A 14,021-nucleotide genomic window follows, 5' to 3' on the forward strand; every position below is an offset into this window, starting at 1 on the left:
TTAGTGTCAGTAGTCATTAACTATAATGCATTTTATAAATATAATTTTTCTAAGAGCTTTTACTAAAGCATGAAAATGAAGCAGATCAATATTCTGATTTAATGCTTAAAAGGTCAGAAATAATGTATTGATCATTTAAAATCTAACTAGCCAAACCCAAATCATTATAAAAGAGTCTATATTCTCAAGAGTGTAATCACTGTTTAATAAAGACATTCCTTTTCCTCATAATGCTAATGAGAAAAAGTATGTTTTTGTCCAGTTTACCTTTAGATGGTCTATAGATGTTTCTCTGTCCAATACAATTCTTGTATTATTCCAAGAATTTTGTATTGATAGTAATAATAATAGTAGTCATAACCTTTATGTTAATGAGTGATATTTGTTAACTTTTTATTATATGCTGATCAATACGTGCTGGTGATTTTACTTATATAACCACATTTATTATTCACAACAACCCCATGTCCTAGTTTGTGGTATTTTTGTAGTATCATTATCATTATCATTACTGAACTCATTTAATGAGAAATCTCAATCTCAGGTGACCAGGTTAGGTGACTTCTCTATCAGTGATTGATAGAACCAAGACTTTCTGACTACATACCCAGTGCGTTTGAGTGCAAAACAAGGGTTTTCATACTTTACAAAAGGTAATTGACAGTTTATTTGATGGATGCAATGTATTAACACTGATCTGCAAGGATTATTGCCTCAAATTGTGTTTGCATGTCAAAGAAAACTAAATGAAGTGGGCCCAGTTCAACCCACTCAAATAATCCCATTATGATTAAGTCTATAAGGGCAAAAAACCAATTGGTCATGGGTTTTTATTTTCACTTGTGTTGTCTGGACCTTGGTTGTTGTATCATGTGCAGCTTATCCTAAATGATTATCTAAAAAAATCTGAAGAAAAATCATAGCTTTATATACAACCGAAGATGTTTCGTAGGTAAGTTATCTTTACTATATTATAATAATATATCCAGATGTGAATCATTAACATTTGGAAAAGCATAATGGAAGATAATATAAAATGATTTTAAATTGCTGATAGAAATACGAATTTACTTGAAATATTATTTCTATAACACTGGACACTAGTTCATTTGAAAATCTAGTATATAAATATGTTTTTGAAAATTGATAAATAATGTTTAGTGTGAGTCTTCATTTCTTGATTGCGATTCTAAGGAAAAGAAAAACTCACTTCTCATGGCTGAAAAATATCTTCCTTTTGCCATTCTTTGCTCAAAACATATTTATGTGAATTTATGTGATTAGAGAACTGTTTTGTGAAAACCAACAATTTCTCTGGATAGTGCCTTAACAGTTTTCCAAAACTATCATCATCTAATTATCATATTAAAATTTTGATCAAGAAAACAGATACTGAAGTGACCTAATAATTATTTTCCTTCAACGTTGTTCTTTGTTGTTATTGTTTTTTAACTGTTGTAAAGTCGCTTTTGTTCTGACTCATAACGACCTTGTGTAGCATTTCTAAGGAGCAGCTTGCTGACCTTGAAGGTTTAAACCACCAATCTTGAGGTCAACAGTCTAGTGCTTACACACTACAGCACCACACCAGGACTCCAACACTACTGTATTTATTAATTATTTCTCTCTGTTGAACAAAAGTCATCATAATCAAAACTGTGCTTTGTTTGAGTATGTGTGTTACAAGTTGAACTCTTTAAGACTTTAAAGAACCTCCCAACAGCACCATCATGGAAACATGGCTGTATGTCCCAGCTCAGGTGAACAACAAATTTGCCTATAAAATCTGCCATGCCACAAATAGACTTTTTTTACTTAACCGATCTTTAAGCTTCGACGGTGTTAAAAAATCTGAATAACTTATATTTCCCAGGAAAAAAATCAAATGGTAAACATAAGACTCAATCATTTTACTAAAAATGTAGTTGGCTTTATCCAGGTGTGACATATTTAAAAATTACTGCTAATGGTAGAGAACAGTTACTCTGATATCTTAGATATAAGTGTAATTCAATCATTATCAAAAATAGTTGATTTAATATCTATGAAAACAACCTTGGTTTTTATATTATTAAATTAAGTTTTTCAGATATAGATTTCTCAAATACAAAATTTATATCAGCCATTCATATTTCAAATCAGTTACATATGGTATATATCCCTTATGATCAATGATAAATGTATTTTTCATTAAAGAGAAATAATAATAAAAAGTGTTTTTAAGCAAATTCTTGACACAAAATATCATGAAATAGTTTAAATAGTGTTATTGTCATTGTCTTATATTAGTCTGCTTTTTTTCTTTCCATATATCAAACCATTGTTAATCTAGTTTCTACATCATGCTTATTTTTCTATGCATATCACTAGAGTTGTGTGACCTATATTCCTCATTTCTTGATTGAGATTCTTCTTATTTATTTACATATAACAATTGATATTTTGCCTCTTGTGTCTCTTGACACTTGTATTTACCCTATTCTTTATCATCTTTTTCATGCATATTTTTGTTTGCCTTTGGAAAACTCCTGCAACAATGGACAATATGCCAAGCAAAAATCTTTCCCATTTTTCCTACATTTTGATGACAAATCTCTGAAAGTAATAAGAACCATAACGCTAAAAATGTATCACTTCTATAATAGGATTTCTGAAAGTATTGATCTGAAAAAAAAAAAAATACAAGTATACCATTTATTCTAAAATGATGATTTTTAAAGCATTCATAGAGACAAGTATTTTAAAATGCATTTCCTGTCAAAGCAAAGAGTTTGGTGCAATCTAATTTCAAGTTAAATTTTTAAAACTAAAATAATTTCATATAGAACATTTATTTAACACCTCTCTTACAATGGTTTTGAATGTATTTTCCTTTTAACAATGTGATGATCTATTAATGGTTGTGACTTTCTGATAAAGTGCAGCTAGGAATATGATAATAATTCATTATCTCCCCCATAGGGAATCATATATATATTTGAAAGCAGTGTTACTTAGACTTTGTTTTAAAGAAAGTTTGCAAAAGGTATTTCAAGTCATTGTTAACATGTCAACTGCTTAAAATATTGTTTGAAAACCCAAAGAGTAGGCCCCAACAATCATGAAATTGAAGCCTTTCAGTGAAATTGAAATTTTTTTCCCTGCACCTTGAATTTAATTTTTCTTGCAAAAAATTTAGTTTTTTAAGTGATTTTCTATTGTCTTCTAATTTCTCATTGAAAATTAATTCATGTAATAAGGTTATTTTCTTTTATGTTTTTAAGACACACTTTTTAATGGTCTTGGGCTTGGAGCAGTTATCGGCTTGGGAGTTGCTGCACTATTGCTAGTCCTTGTGGTAACAGATGTCAGCTGCTTTTTTATTCGACAATGTGGATTACTGATGTGCATCACCAGGAGACTGTGTGGGAAGAAAAGTGGCTCCAGTGGCAAAAGTAAAGAACTTGAGGAAGGCAAGGCTGCATATCTGTGAGTACCAGGAATTCATATCACATCACACGAAACAAGTGTCACAGGCTTTATTGTGATGCTTTATTTCCTGATGCCATAGATTTTCATTAGAAGACCATTGGATAAAGTTCTTCAAGTACATTGACATTGACAGTTCTAGATTGAAAACTATTTAATTTGTTTGTATGTCAGTTTGGGATTTCTGGAATGTATGGTATGCATGTTTTGAGCTTTTGAAGATGAAGCTACATGGTATCCCCAAAGTAATTGTGCTTGTTTTTAATCCACTATCAGGACTTGGGAGTTTCCATTGAAACAGATTCTTGCTAATACAAAATATTTTCATATTTTTATTGTCATCAATCTATCAGTTATGTAGTGCTATTAATATTTTCCTGAAACCTATAAATATTGAGCACTTTTCATAGGTCTTGATAATTTACTTTTACTGAAGTCTATGTTCAAGTATTTTATCCATTTTTCTATTGAATTGTCTTTCTTTACTTAGTTATCTATAGATATTCTTTATATACAATATACTCTGCATATATTCCCTTTACCAGCATATCAAATCTGACTCCTAATTACCATATGTTTGTGTGAGTATGTGTGTATACACAAACATATATGCTATTGTTATGTGCTGTTAAGTGCTTTCTGACTTATAGCAACTGGATGCACAACAGAATGAAATCCTAAAGGAACCTGCACCATCCTCACACTCATTACTATGCTTGAATCCATGGCTGCTGTTACTGTACCAATCTATCACTTTGGGGGTCTTCTTTTTCCTCACTAACACTCCAAGCATAATATCCTTTACCAAGCGTAATATCCTTCTTCAGAGCTTTGTCTCTCCTAATAAGAGTTTCTTGCTTCTAAAGGAGCATTCTGGCTGTACTTCCTTCAACATGAACTTGTTTGTTTTCCACAAGTCCATGGCATTTTCAATATTCTTCTCTGACACCATAGCTAGAATGCATGAATTCTTCCATGTTATACCTAATTCATTGTCCAACTTTCACATGTATATTAGGCAAGTGAAAATACCATAGCTTGGGTTAGGCACACTGTAGTCCTCAAATTAAAATCTTTGCTCCTGAGCACTTTAAAGAGATCTTATGGAGCTGATTTGCCCAATGCAATGCCATTTGATTTCCTGTCTGATGTTTCCATGAGTGTAGATGATGGATCCAAGCAAAATGAAGTCTTTGACAGCTTCAATCTTATCTCCATTTACCATGAAGTTATTTATTGGTACAGTTATGAGGGCTTTTTATTTACTTTACATTGAAGTGTAATCCATACTTAAGACTGTGGTCTTTGATCTTCATCATTAAGTATTTTAAGTGCTCTTTGATTTTAGTAAGCAAGGTTGTATCATCTGCATATCGCAGGTTGGTAATGAGTCTTCCTCAAACATACACACACACATACATATATACATGTGGTTAAAACCCACCAGTCACTCTTAGGAAACCCTATACAGGATCACTATGGGTCAGAAACGACTCAATGGAACTTAAATATGTTTTTGTTTTTGTTAACTGCCAGTTGAGTCATTTCTGACCCATAGCAAACCTGTATAGGATTTCCAAGGGATAGCTGGTGAGTTTGAACAGCTACAGATTGAGAGACCATTATATATGCATTTATATATAGATACAGATACATCCTTTCTTTGTACGACATATTTTAACCCTAAAAATGTTATCTTTGTATGAACATAAAGTTTAATTTTAATACATTCAAATATATCTATTTTTCCTTATATGTTCATTGAAGAGTTCTTTTATATTTTCCACTAAAATGATAATATTACCTTTCAAATATAAATCTACAATCCACGTTAAGTAGAAGTTCAGAATTATTTTCACAGTGTTTTATAGCTGCATTTAGACAATAATATAATTATTTAAAATATCATCCTTTTTGTTCACTTTATAGCACTTATTTTTTTGTCACTTATCAGATAATCACATATAGATGGTTCTGTTTCTATGCTCATTGTCCTGTTGTATTGCTCACGTTCTCTACCATTCCAGCAATACCATACTTCAGTAGTTACAATAGCTTTATAACAGTTCTTATAAACTGATATTACAAATCCAAAAGCTTTGTTATTCTCTTTCATGATTATTGTGGTAATTCATTTAAATTGACTTGAAACTCCACTACACACACACATGCACAAATATATTAAAATTTTTATTGGATTTACATTGCATTAAATGTATAGATTGATTAGGACAAAATATTATTACTTTTTTACTACATAATATTAAAACTTTCAAGCTATGAATTAGTAATTGTGTGTTTTAAAAAATAGTCCAAGTTTACTAGTGTGATGAAATTGAAAAACCATCTTATTTTCTCACGTGCAGGCCTATCAGGCTGTTACATAGATCTAAAAAGATTGTCACCTATACAAATATAAAAAGGAGCCTTCATGTGAACTGTAATGCCAGTGGTTTCCTTTTAACTTGTGCAGTTCACAAATTGCAAACTCTGTGCAGTAACCTTAAGTAACCTTAAGGCCAAAATTTTACTCTGCTAAAGAATTATTCATCAGATTGTTATTACATCTAAAGGATTTTTTTGTTATTTCTTCCTACAATCAATTTTCTTAAAATATATATACTCTTAAAATATTCATGAAATTAAGGATAGAGTCTCTAAAACTAAACAGAATAACTTGTAATATTCTTTACCACAGCTTTTATATGTTTTTTTTGGCTTGAATTTTTTTCTAACAATAAAAGTTTTTCTGATTTCTATTTAAATGACTATAACTAAGATATTTTTGATAGACTCATTTCACAATAAAAAAATAATTTATTACCTATTACATTGTTGTTCTTAAGTGCCATCAACTTGGTTCTAACTCAAATCAACCCTGTATAGTGTCTCTGGGGAGCGGGTGATGATCTTGAACCACTGACCTTCAGTGCAAACAGACCTTACAGTCCAAAGCATTATCCCGTAGCACCACATTAGGACTCCATTACCTATTTATAGCATGTTTAAAGTCTATATATTTGGGATGTATACTAATGATATAACCACGAACAACCAAAAATATTGAATGTTGTTGTTAAGTGCCTTTGAGTAGGTCCTGACTCATAGCAACCCTGTACAACAGGGTTTTCAAGGAGCAGTTGGTGGGTTTGAACTTCCTACCTTGTAGTTCCCAGTTATGATGTAGTGCTGAACCTACATCATAACACCAGGAGTACATATTAATAAGAAATATCTGACTTCTCACAAGGAAATTTGCATTACTAAAAAAAAGGCAAGGTTTGCCATCTCTGAGAAGTAAATAGGAAGGACTTTGCACAGGCAATTAACAAAACAGCAGTGCTGACAAAGCAATGCTAAAAGTTTAAAACATTCACTTGAAATTAAAGAAACAAACAAAAAAGAGCACTTTGGCAACTGAAACATAGGAAGTAAATAATTTAATCACAAGGTAAAAATAAATTTTCTGAATTCTAAAAATAATGACTTTTCTTAAAATTCATTCCAATATGTCAACTTAGTGACTTTTTCTTTTTTTCAAAATAAGGAGACAGTGCTATATAATCTGATTTTTAAATGTCAAGATACGGTTTACACAAGATTCTAGATGTCTAAAACTCAAGGAAATTGATTTTTAAATGTTTCATTTTCTAAGAGATGTCAAATTTTATGTTTTATTTTCTCTTTCATCTTTTCCATCCTAATCTGGTTTATTTTATTGGAAAATTTTTAAATAGTGTATTCAATCAAAATGTATTTTTACTTCAATCATTTTATAATTATTCTTAAGCCTTTACACTTATGGCTTATGTCATCATTTAAAATTGTTCTTTTCAAACATAAAAGACTTATGTAAATCAGATGTACGTGATATTTTCATATCAATTTTCATATATTTGAACTAACTTGGAACACTTGACATTGTTGATCATATTGTGCTCAGAGACATCTTAACCTACATTTGTAAGTCCCTGTATCATTTCTTACACAAAATGCTGCTAGCTAAAATGTGAAATGTCAAAATGTAACTTACAATGCTTTCCCACCAAATATTCTCTTTTTGTGGATTTTCCATCTCTATAAATGATATAATTGCATTCAAAGTTTAAGCTCAAGTCCAGACTAAATGTCTTACCTTCCAAAGGCTTCCTGTGTCACCAACGTGGCCAAAACCTTCTCTTTCCTTTGTGTTCCTGTCTTATCTAATTTATAATATTCATATCCCTTATCATATTTTAATCATTTAATGTGCTATATTGAATTTTTTTAAATTACATTAAAATACATTTGTTTAAAATGTAATTTTTAGGCATTCAGAAATCCAACAGTCTAAATAAAATTTCAGCATTCTTTATGTTAGATTAATAACCACTAAATGGTTGCTCTCTTTCTCTCGTACATGATAATACACATATTTTCTCCTCTCCTATGTGTATTATCCAAAAAAGTAGAGGATGAGACACTTTAGTAGCATTCTGCTAGTATGTTGTTTTACAAAAACAACCTCAACAGCTTTGGGCAATTTTACCTAAGAAGGAACTGATTTAAACTTTATTTATTTATTTTGCCAAATGGTATAGAAGACATCTATTCAGTCTCTTTATTGGTAGTTGTGGAAAGAATGCAAGAAGCAGAGTAAAAGCAAATGAATTTTAATCCTGGGGTTCAGTATTATTCGTCAAGTCACATTAATCTTTGTAACCTTCAGTTTCTTCATTCCTAAGGAACACAAAAATAACTAAGCCATATGTTGTGTGATTTAAATAGGGAAACACATGTACTATATACAAAAGAACCCCTATAATGCCTTTTATTGAATAATGATTACTTTCTAGAAATACTACAGTCTGTATTACTACATTGATTTTTATTTTCAAGCCTATTTCAACCTCATCATGCCATTTGTCTGTAGCCATTTCTCATGGGGGCTCTGGATAGGATTTTTAAACCTGCGAGACATTAAAAGATAATTGATCTTCAATTCAAAAAAATTAAATCCAATTGTTTTTAATCAAAATGTTGTCTGTGAACTTGTTGGACACAAAATATAATAAAGAACAGACAAGAGTTTACCTCAGTTGCACACTTAAAAACGGTATTAATGAGAGGTCATTATAGAGTTGCATCAGTAAAAGGAGATGTCTATGCAATACCACATGGTCTCTTTATCAGACTGTATTCTACTCCTAATAACATGCTGTGCATTTGAATTTTCTTATTAACTAAATAAACAAACAAAAAATCACAAGATTTAGCTTTAGTTTAGCTTGTTTTATTTTTATTTTTCTTATATTTTAATAGAGTTCCATGGTAAACTTTGTGAGAAACAAGTATATCATTGAATTAATACTTCAAAGTTGTATTTTATACATCCTCACTCTTGTTGCCATATCAAGAAATTAGTTATAGAATATCAAGAAAATAGTTATTGAATCAATACCAGGCAATGAGCATTGCTTTAGGGCCTGAAAGTGGGGAGCAAAACAAACACTTGTTTCATATTGAGCTAACATTGTAATGAGGGAATGCAAACAATAGACAATAATTAAAAATGAAAATTTCCATTTATGATTGGTGGTGGTGGTTATGTGCCATGGAGTTGCTTCCTACTCATAGCGACCCTGTACAGGGTTTCCGAGGCTGTAAATCTTTAAAGGAGAAGAAAGCCTCATCTTTCTCCCATGGAACAGCTGGTAGTTTTGAACTGCTGACCTTGAGGTTCGCAGCCTGATTCGTAATCACTACGCTACTATTTATGATTAGTGCCTGAGAAAAAGGAAAATGTAATGATGAATGTTTATTAAAGATTAGGCTATTTAATACTTCTCAGAGGAAGTGAATTTTAAGTTGAAGTTTGAGTGATAAGAAGACTGACATCACAATCAAGGAAGAGAACATTTTGGGCAGGTGTACAGTTAATGCAAAAGCTATAAGGAGAGAATAAATGTGGTATGTTCAAGGATAAAGGAACAGAAGTGGGATTAGGTTGGGTGAAACTGGTATCAATATAGGTTTCAAACATGTCAAGTGATAACAGTATTATATTTTCATAGGACAGATTAAGAAAAATGAATTTCACTTGAAATAGAAAGCTAATGAAAGATATTAGGCAGATCACTTTAGCTAAAAATAGGTTACTTGGTGGATGGATGGGGTTAAAAGAAAGATTGAGAATCAGAGAGACCAAGTAAAAGAATCTTAAAATATTCCAGGTAATAAATGATTGACTTTTTGACCAAAACAATAATGCTAGACACTTATTAAACTGGTTGAATTCTAGATAGAGTTTTGAGATAGAGTTAGTTACTTGTGGAATGATGTGAGAGGTCAAAATTGGTGTGAGAGAGAAAAAATCAAATAGAACCTTCATTCAATTTCTTATCTTGACTAACTGGAAGGATGGTGATGACCATATAGAAAATCACCAATTGTATACATGTAAAAAAAAACAAAAAACAAAAAAAACTATTATTTTTTAGTTTATCAACATATACTTCTGTTTCTAAATCTTACTTAGTTTAATTCACTTTAAAGTTATAGAAAAATAAAAAGCATGGCTAATTCTTGTTCATTATTTATCATACATTTTATACCACAATTTATTCTAACTCAGGAGAAGAGTTTTCAACACTTTTTATAAATTGCTTTTATATGTGTACATACACTCATACATATGGATGTCTACATATTCAAAACCTGAGTTGCAGTATTGAAGTATTTTATGGACAAAAAATATTGAACGATGTAGGAAACATCAAAATAAGGTGAAAAGAATACACAGTCACTGTTCAAAAAGATTTGGTTTATCTTCCACAATTTCAGGAGGTATCATGTAACTAAGAATCTTTGTTACTGAAGGAAAAAACCCATGCTGCACTGAAGGCGATGAAATACCAATTTAGATGTTTCAACAAACAGATGCAGTGCTAGAGGTAATCACATGTCTATGCCAAGAAGTTTGGAAGCTACATGGCCAACTGACTGGAAAAGATTCATACATACTTCATTCCAGAAAAGATTGTCCCACATAATTCAAGTATTAAAATTAACATCATCAATATATCATGCAACTAATATTTTTGACGAAGATAACTTAAAAACTGGCTGTGCACTACATCTACAGGTAATTGCCAAACATTCAAGTAAGATACAGAAGAAATGAAATTAAAGACATCCTTGCTGATATGAGATGGATCTTGGTTCAAAACAGAACATATCAGTCAAATGTTTACTTGTGTTTTCTTGACTACGCAAGATATTTGCATATGTGGACTATAACAAGAATTGCAACAATGGAAATTTTAGAACAGTTATTTTTTCTCTCGCTGAACTTGTACAAGAAACAAGAGGTGATCATTCAAATAAAGAAAGGGAATATTGCATGTTTTGTGAATTAGAAACAGAAAAGAAACACATCTAGCTTGGAAACTTTCACCATACTCACTTTTTATGCTGAGCAATTAATCTGAGAAACTTGCTATAAACTTGTCTACATTATTATTGGAAGAAAACTTGTTAATGTAGATGACACAACCTTGCTTGTTGAAAAGTAAGAGTTCTTAAAATTAAAATTTATCAGTAAGTGCTAGAGCCTTTACTTTGGATTACACTTCAACATTGTTGTTGTTGTTGTTAAGTGCTGTTGAGTCGGGTCCGGCCCATAGCAACCCTGTACAGGGTTTCTGAGGGTGTAAATCTTCACGGGAGTAGAAAGCCTCATCTTTCTCCGGTGGAGCGGCTGGTAGTTTCGAACTGCTGACCTTAAGGTTCGCAGTCTGATTCGTAACCACTACGCTACCAGAGCTCCTAACAAAGCCAAAATACTCACAACTTCTCCAACAAGCAAAGCCATGATAAATGAGGAAAATATTGAAGTTGTGAAGATTTCCATTTTTTCTTGCATTTGCAATTAATGTCCATGTAAACAGCAGTCAAAATAAATAAATAAAAGGGTGTTAGAAAACCAAATGGTAAGAACACTTCCAGCATTTCTCAAGCTGAAAGAAGTGAAAAAAATCAAGCCTCAACTTTCAATGTTGATGGTTTCATGGGGAAAATGATGAATGGTGCAGAACACATTGTAAAAACATGGAAGGAATACAAAGAGCAACTGTAACAAAAAGAAATAGTCAATGTTGAGCCATTTCAAGAGTTAGCACATGACCAAGAACCAATGGTACTGAAGGAAGAAGTCCAAGTTGCACTGAAGAAGGCATTAGTGAAAAATTGTTGTTGTTGTTGTCAGGTGCCATCGAGTCGGAACCGACTCATAGCGACCCATGCACAGCAGAACGAAACAATGCTCGATCCTGGGCCAACCTCACCACCGTTGCCACCCCCGAGTCCATCAATGATGCCACCTGGCCGATCCATCTCGTTGGGGGTCTTCCTCTTTTTCTCTGACCCTCCACCCTACCCAGCATGACATCCTTCTCCAACGATTGTTTCCTCCGGACTACATGTCCAAAGTAGGAGAGACGAAGCTTAGCCATCCTGGCCTCCAAGGAGCACTCTGGCTGCACTTCTTCCAAAACAGATCTATTGGTTCTTTTGGCAGACCATGGCACCCTCAGTATTCTCCTCCAACACCACAACTCAAAGGCATCAATTCTTCTACGATCCTCCTTATTCACTGTCCAGCTTTCGCATCCATATGAGGCTATTGAAAACACAATGGCCTGGGTCAGGCGCACCCTAGTCCTCAAGCTGACATCTCTGCTCAGCTTGGAATTTGGAATTTGACAAATTGGAATGTTTCGACAAACTGAAGCAGCACTGGAGGCACTCACTACACTCATCTATGCCAAGAAATTTGGAAGACAGCTAACTGGCCAACTGATTGGAACAGATCCATATTGGTGCCGATTCCAAAGAGAGCTGACCCAATGGAATGTGGAAATAATTGCACATGCAAGCAAGTTTTTCTAAAGATAATTCAAAAATAACTGCAACAATGCATTGATAGGGAACTGCCAGAAACTCAAGCCAGATTCAGAAGAGGATGTAGAACTAGGGATATCATTGCTGATGTCTGATGTATCCTAGCTTAAAACAGAGAATAACAGAAATATGTTTACTTTTGCTTATTGGCTATGCAAAGTTTTTTTTTACTGTGTGGATCATGACAAGCTATGGATAGCATTGCAAAGAATTGTTATGCCAGACACCTAGTTATGCTCATAAGAAGTTTGTATATAGACCAAGAGACAGATGTTCTAACACATCAAGAAGATATTGAATGTTTTAAAATTAGCAAATGTGTATGCCAGGGCTTCATTCCATTATCATACTGTATACTGAGCAAATAATCCAAGAAGTTGGATTGTATGAAGAAAATCATAGCATCAAAATTGGAAGAAGAGTCATTAACAACATGTGATATGCAGATGATGCAACCTTGCTTAGTGTTAGCAAAGAGGACTTAAAATACTTACTGAGGAAGATTAAAGACTATAGACTTCAGTATGGATTACACCTCAGTATAAAAAAACAAAAAACTTCACAACTGGGCCAATTAATAACATCGTGATAAATGGAGAAAAAACCGGCAATGTCAAAGACTTCATTATTTTGTTTGGATCCACAATCAACATTCGCGGAAGCAGCAGTCAAAAATCCAAAGACCTATTACATTAGGCAAATCTGTGTGCAAGATGTCTTTAAATGATCAAGAGCAAAGATAGTTTAAGGACTAAGGTGCATCTGACCAAAATCATGAAATTTTCAACAGCTTCATATGAGTTATTGAATTCATATAGTCTTTGAGAATAATATTGAGAGTATCACGGACTGCCAGAAGAACAAACAAATCTGTTTTGGAAGAAGTATAGCCAGAAAACTTAGAATCCAGGATGGCCTTCATTTCTCATACTTCAAAACAGTTATCAGGAGGGACAAGTTCCTAGAGAAGAATATGATGCTTGGTAAAATGGAGGGTCAGCAAAAAAGAGGAAAACCCCCAACAAGATGGATAGTACAATGGCAGTACCAATGGGCTCAAGTATAATATCAGTTGTGAGGATGATGCAGGACTGGGCAGTGTTTTGTTCTGTTATACATGTGGTTGCTATGAGTTTGAATTAACTCGATGTCACCTAACAATAACAAATAACAACTACTTTGGGAAAACTGCTGCAAAAGTCCTCATTGAGGGCCTCCCTCTTTTTCACTGACTCTTTACTGAGCATGATATCTTTCTCCTGAGATTAGTCTCTGGATAATGTGTCCAAAATATGTGAAATGAAGTCTCCCTACCCTTTCTTCCAAGGAGCATTCTTACTGTCTTCCAAAATAGATTTGTTTGTTTTCCTGGCAGTCCATGGTATACTCTTCATCATATCATAATTCAAATTAATTAATTATTCTTCTATCTTCCTTATGTAGCTATTGCATGGATATGAGGCAGTAGAAAACATAGGTCAGGCCTATATTAGTCCTCAAAATGACATCGTTTCTGTTTACACGAAGAACATTTTTTTGTATATAAATTCATGTTTTCTATGAGACCAAAAAAAAAAAAAAAAGAAATGAATATAAATTGTCAACCTGATTAA

At 32.7% G+C, this 14,021-nt stretch overlaps 1 protein-coding gene across 2 annotated transcripts in view; it reads left to right on the top strand.

Moving 5' to 3' along the window:
* NCAM2 (neural cell adhesion molecule 2) overlaps nt 1–14,021 on the top strand; it is an 834,023-nt gene that overhangs the window by 786,854 nt on the left and 33,148 nt on the right. For both annotated transcript variants that reach the window (XM_006876060.1, XM_006876061.1), the window contains one exon: nt 3,264–3,468. In XM_006876060.1, coding sequence (XP_006876122.1) covers nt 3,264–3,468 — 205 coding nt within the window. The remainder of the gene's footprint in view (nt 1–3,263; nt 3,469–14,021) is intronic.

Source organism: Chrysochloris asiatica, unplaced genomic scaffold (assembly GCF_000296735.1).
Source record: "Chrysochloris asiatica unplaced genomic scaffold, ChrAsi1.0 scaffold00351, whole genome shotgun sequence".
NCBI classification, from domain to species: domain Eukaryota; kingdom Metazoa; phylum Chordata; class Mammalia; order Afrosoricida; family Chrysochloridae; genus Chrysochloris; species Chrysochloris asiatica.